Raw genomic sequence first — 6,578 nt, 5'->3', positions numbered from 1 at the left:
TGGGGTGCGATTAATTAAATGGACCGCACTAAGGACACATTCACCCTAAAAAAATAAAGGTAGACTCGCCTGAAATAAAAGGGCATGGGCGACGTTTAGAATATGTCGATGTTTACGTTCAACCCGGCCGTTTTGTTGTGGAGTACCGACATTAGAGTTTTGAAAAATGATGCCATTTTGATTAAAATTTTTTATTAAACAACGAAATCCATTTCCGTTATCGCTTCGTAAAATTTTAATTTTCTTGTTAAATTGTCTTTCGGCCATAGTAAAAAAATTGAGTAAAGTTTGTTGGGTGTCACTCTTGTTACGTAAAAGGTAGACCCATGTGGAGCGAGAAAAATCGTCGACAATAGTTAAAAAATAGGTGGAGCCACACGATGCATTTTCTGAATATGGTCCCCATAGATCGCAATGAATTAAATCAAAAATTGAAGAAGCTTTATTCGAGCTTAAATGAAATCGTTCACGCGTTTGTTTCGCGCGAAGGCAAACGTCACAAGTTTGAGTATGAAAATGTTTGCTAGAATTATTACTTAAAAACGGTAAAAAAACGAAAAACATGTGAGGAAGGGTGCCCCAACCTTCGGTGCCACAACCCGGAAGAATCAGCCGTTCCAACCATACAAGCCTTGACCGAATCATTCCGAATTCCCGTCAAATAGTAGAGCCCTTCGCGTTGCTCACCCGCACCAATCACCGTCTTCGAGGAACGGTCCTGAATAAGACAAAGTTTGTGTGAAAATTGTATCGTAAGTGTATCATCCATGAGTAAACTCGAAACTGAAATCAAATGACAATTTAAATTTGCGGCATAAAGGACATTCTTTAAAACCAGACGATTTGATAAAGTAATGTCGCCGCATTGTGTAGCGAGAGTAAGGTCACCATTCGGTAAACCAACGGAAAGCGGAGTGGTATTGCGAATATTAGAAAAATGAGTTAATGAACCTGACATGTGATGAGACGCTCCAGTATCGATAATCCAAGATAAAAGCGGAGTGTTATAAATATTACCGTGACTGGGAGGTGGAGCAGATTTATGCTCCTGACATAGCCGAGTGATTGTTGCCAGCTCCGTAGCATTTAATGAATTGAAATCAATATTATCCATGACTGGCAGAGAGGACGAAGGAGCAATAGGAACATGATTTACCTGCTGAGCAGAGACCATATGTGCTCTCGGTGGACCATTGTTGTTATTGATATGACGGTTACGTTCATACGCAGCCCTGTCTTGTACATCCGGTACAAAAACTGCTCGACTAAGGTCGGTATCATTGGGGTTGACATAGACTCGGTCTCGGGGACGATCACCCCACTATTCCGGGAAATTTCCCGTCACTCGATAACAAACTTGAAATTTATGTCCATGACGTTTACAAGCGAGACAGTAGGGCCTCGAATTTTCAGTCTGATTATTCGTGTTAAAATTTTTATGAGCAAAATTTGAATTAGCATTAGCAGACAGATGAGTAGAACCCCGTCCTCACCCATTGTTACGGTCAGAGTTTGGGTAATTCATATTGCGACTACCCTGATAATTACTCCCTCCCCCTGATTGACGATTTGAATTACAGGCACGAGAAGCAAATGCCATGACATCGGGGTTGGACTCAGTGGTAGGACGAGTTAAAGATCGTAATCCTTCTTCCTGTAAAAGTCTATTGTATATAAGACACTACAAAAGAGAATATCTATAGTGGCGTTTAGTTTTGATTCTAACGGCATATGTAAATGCCGGAAAACCTTATAGCAGCATTTAGGTAAATGCCGCTATATCCAATGTCGCCAAAAGTCTTTGCCAGCATTTAATGGATTCGCTGGTAAATGGCAATATAAACGCCATCTAAACCCCTTTTTATAAATTATGGGATCCACCTTTTTTATTTTCCATTAATTATATTATTTAATGCATTGATATGCGTGAGTTTTTTTAAAAGCCTTTTGTTTATTTAGTATTATTTTTTTATAAAATAAAAAGTAACTATTTAAAAAATGGACAAAGCATATAAAATATTTTATACATAATATTGAAATTAAAATTTGTCATTACAAAAGGCTTATACCCATACCAACTCAATTCATTAGCAAAAGATAACCCAAGCATAAATTAGTATCATTCAAAATTACAATTTGCTAGAGTTATAGTGATCGGAACATCTACAAAAGCTTCAATTTTGCCTGGATCTCGCCGATTTTTGGCCTGGATCTCGCAATATAGCCATCACTTCAATTTCACTATAATAAAGCTTTGTCAAAACCAAAATGCCATATCCGACCTCGACAAGGATACCAACTATTATCTCGAGCATTACTTACTAAACTTACATAAGAATAATACTTTGACCCAATATAGAGACCATCTGTTTTTTTTTTTTTGTAAGTTAAAGACTTACTATTGGCGTCTATGGACTGGGCGTAAGGATATCTCTACCAAACAAGGCCACCTTTAGCATGGTTAACTCCTCTTGCATTTTTCTTTGCACCTCGAGACTGTCTTCTTGTATCTTGACACATATATCATTCACCTTCTTAACCTCAGACTCCAAAAGCTTGATTTTTTCGTTACATAGAATGTGATCATCATCAAATCCCTCTTTGTTAGCATTGCAAGTCGTTGATGGAAGGGCTGATGGCCCTTTACCAAAGCCCCGAACTCGACCTTTTCTCTCTGGGCCTATAATTTTGTTGATCATCACTTGAGAGTATATATCTCCATCCCAAGCAACAGCTCCATTTGTGACTTCTTTATTATTTGGCATATCATTTAATTTCTCGTTGATCATTTCCTAAAAGCAATAAAAAAAAGTTTACAATTCCGAGTGGAATTCACACAAACCAAGTTACAATTCTTACTAGTCAGAGATACTCTTAATTAAATTAAGACCTGAACAAAGTACTCACCACCGCTTGCTTTGATTTTTCATCCATTGGAGCAGGTACAGTCTTACGGTCCTTATGAGTTTCCAAGAACACATGAGCTCGGGATGGAGGTACACCATCAACAGTCTGGTAAAAAGGAACATGTTTCATGAACATATAAGCTAGAAGCTAATACACTATAACCAGATGAAAAAATCACAAACCTGTTCTTCAATCACACACACAAAACTTTTCGATCCAACGGTGTGTACCATAACCTGACACTCACGACTCCGTCTGTTTTTATCACTGCGTTCCTGTCCATTTGAACCAACATTTTAAGGTAAGAAGGTGATAAGTTTCTCACATTTATTTCATTACTTGGTATACAATGTCAGTGGCAAAAAAGAAAAAAGAAAATGTCAGTACTATAAGTGTCATTAAGGTTGAATACCTACCACTTAAACGTTCTTACATAAAATAAAAAAGTTAAGACGTTCAAATCATACCTTCCCTTTTGTTGAACTCCAATAAGTAACTAATGAAATCCACTGGTCTCTTGGTATATCATTAGGTTTAGCATTCAAAACATTGCTCACATTTCCGCGATTTGGTTCATAGAAGTCATTTTTAAGCTCGTCTTTGAAATTACTCCATTTTCTTCCCATTGATTGTAACACATACTTTGCAGCTTGAGAATTTGGAATAATAAACTTTGACTATATTGAAACAATAATACCGATATAATAAGGCAACCATGTTTTGTATAAATAATAAGCATTTTTTATTCTTATTCATAAAAGTCACCTTCACAATTCGAAGAAGTTCGTCCTTCTGGTCTTCTGGAACTAGTCTCCAATCAGGAGGATAACTCAAAGAGCATAAGTTAGGGTTCCACGCCATTGTGCCAATGAAATGAGCAAGCTGAGATTGTTCACCCCCCACTGGCTGCCAACAGCTATTCCAATCTACCGTTACCCTCTGGTTCTTAGGTAAATTCCATATATGGGTCATCATAGTTGGCCCCCTACGCTTAGTAGTTACAGATTCAGACTGATCTACATAGATAAAGAAAGAGGAAATAAATTTATGTTACCTGATAAAAGGACTTAAATAAGTGCTGGTGATGTTTAACAGAAAACAGAAAATCATTAAGACAGTGTCGTCTTACCTTCACCATTTACACCTTCGAGAGTCGTGTATACAAAAAAATCTTCACCGTTAGAATCGACGTGAGGAAGGAAAGCTTCATTTTCGGTAACTTGAAGAAAGTCGGGTGCTGATCGTGGGGTCTGAACAGGTGTAACATCATCACCAATGTTTTGGACAGTTACGGTACGAGGGCGTTTTTTCACCAGAAAAGTTTCCTAGAGCGGGATAATCATTAATGGTCCAACATAATGATGCACGCATTTGAAAGACTTCCTTAGCTGAGGAATCAAATGTAGGTATTCCATTCTCCCACAACTCTGCTAATTCTTCTATAAGAGGTTGCAAGTAGACATCAATATTATTTCCAGGTGATTTTGGGCCTGGAATGATCATTGACAAAATGAAGTTCTCCTTCTTCATGCACAACCACGGAGGTAAGTTATAAGGTATTAAAATAACTGGCCAAGTGCTATGAGTACTGTCCATTCTGCCAAAAGGATTAAAACCATCACTTGCCAGCCCCAACCTAACGTTACGAGGTTCAAGGGCAAACTCCGGGTATTTATTGTCAAAACTACTCCAAGCCTCTGCGTCAGCGGGATGCCTAAGGATGCCATCCTTTGTGCGTTCCATGACATGCCATTTCATGTCATTTGCTAATTCTGGTGACATGTAAATCCTTTGAAGCCTTGCTCCTAAGGGAAAGAATCGTAATACTTTTGAGGGAATTTTCTTTTTCCTTTTTTTTTGGGAACTGGGGTAGGATCAACATTTTTATTTGCATCCATCTTCCATCTAGAAGCATGGCATTTCTTACACTCTTGTGACTCTAGATGCTCTTTCCAATATAACATACAATCATTTGGACACGCATCTATATTTACAAATGACAGACCTAACCCGTCGACAATCTTTTTACATTCATAGAAAGTATTAGGTAATGTCTCACCTTCAGGAAAAGATTCTTTAAGTAGTTTAACCAAGACATCGAAAGATGAATTAGACCAACCAAATCTGCATTTAATGTTGTATAATTGTAGCAAAAATGATAACCGGTTAAATTTCTTACACCCAGGATAAAGCTCTCTATCAACATCTTTAACAAGCATATTATATTTTTCAATTTCAGCCTCAGCACCAACAATATTAGGTATCTCTAACCCATCCTGATTATCATTAAGTGTATTTACACTTTCTTGAACAATACCATTATCTTCAACAATATTTTGTGGTAAGTTAGAAGCTCTTATAATGTCAGATAATAATCTCATTGTATCCTCATTACACCCGTCATTAACATTCTCATTACCATCGTCAGGTTCATCAATATTTTTTTGTGTTTTTTTCAGAAACTTCTCTGGACAATGATTCACCATGGCAGTACCAAATATAGAGTAACAGCTATAATATATTGTATATGGGGAAAGGATCATGGCAAATCCCATGATTGTAGGAGAGCCCAACGGTTCTCTCTATTAAAAGATACAGTAAGGATCCTCTGTCCCACTTTTATGTCCCATTGTGTGTGCCACTCCATTTACCTTTTGACACATCACTTGTTGCAAAATAAAATATTGCAATAATTATGTTGATTTGTTGATGTGTTAGAAGGTGATTGGAGTGGCACACACATTGGGACACCAAATGGGATAGATGATCCCCACATACTAAAGATGATGCAACTGACCACCATTTCGCTTTCTCTTTCTCTCAAAAGGTTGAAAACCTAGAAGCTTTCCTTCTCTTTTAATCTCGGTAGTAAATACCGAAACATATCATAAAATCTGGTAGATATTACTATTGAAAAATCTTTTTCCCGTTTTACACGCTAATTTTGTGGCAACTGATTTCTAGTTTGAATGCCCATAATTGGTAAGTTTCTAATTATCTTAGGAAATCTTTTGAATTCGAAAATATTGGTGAACAGTTTTTTTAAGCTAACAAATAGTTTTGCTTTTTATGGTAAGGAATATAAATTATATGGCTGCTACGAAGTTATCACTTATCAATATGTCAGTTAATTTAATTGCATTCTTATTTCCATTTTTAACTATAATCATGCTAAAAGTTCTTCATTTCTTCCTAAAATTTCTCCATAATACAAGAATATTAGAACAATATTTTTAACAAATCTTTATGCCGTAAATATATCAAGATACCAATATTTGAAAATCTCGTAAAATTGTTCGCAGATCAATTTTCTTATTTTGGTCCAAATTTGGTGGAGATAATTATGGAAAAATATATTTAGTCAACATAGTTAGGGAAGGTCATTTACCAGTCGAAATTTGGTGGAGATTTTCGGGTTAATAATGTAGTTAATTTAGGCAACCTTAATAATAGTATTTTAATACATAATCTTTTACGTGGCTATAACACATGGCATTCAATGGGATAGCCGGTTGTTACTTTAAAATAATATATGATTGGCCTACACTCCATACACACGGCATCATAAAGGATTTTTGAGCCAAAATGTAAATTTGAATTTTTGATCATAAAATGACATTGCCTAAAAAGTCGATCCATAAAAGATATTGGACTAAAAACATATTTAAAAC

General features: G+C 36.4%; 1 protein-coding gene across 1 annotated transcript; it reads right to left on the bottom strand.

Moving 5' to 3' along the window:
* Window positions 1-2,058: 2,058 nt before the first annotated feature.
* Window positions 2,059-4,689, bottom strand: LOC141652804 (uncharacterized). Its single transcript, XM_074460412.1, has 7 exons — window positions 4,288-4,689; window positions 4,037-4,232; window positions 3,673-3,923; window positions 3,375-3,584; window positions 3,090-3,182; window positions 2,908-3,012; window positions 2,059-2,792 (listed from the first exon to the last, which is right to left on the bottom strand). The coding sequence occupies exons 1-7, from the start codon at window positions 4,687-4,689 to the stop codon at window positions 2,409-2,411; spliced, it is 1,641 nt and encodes a 546-aa protein (XP_074316513.1). The 3' UTR covers window positions 2,059-2,408.
* Window positions 4,690-6,578: the final 1,889 nt, after the last annotated feature.

The sequence above is a fragment of the Silene latifolia genome, chromosome 1, assembly GCF_048544455.1.
Source record: "Silene latifolia isolate original U9 population chromosome 1, ASM4854445v1, whole genome shotgun sequence".
Lineage (NCBI taxonomy): Eukaryota > Viridiplantae > Streptophyta > Magnoliopsida > Caryophyllales > Caryophyllaceae > Silene > Silene latifolia.
Note: the sequence above shows the minus strand (reverse complement) of the source record. Positions and strands in the feature narration are given on the sequence as shown.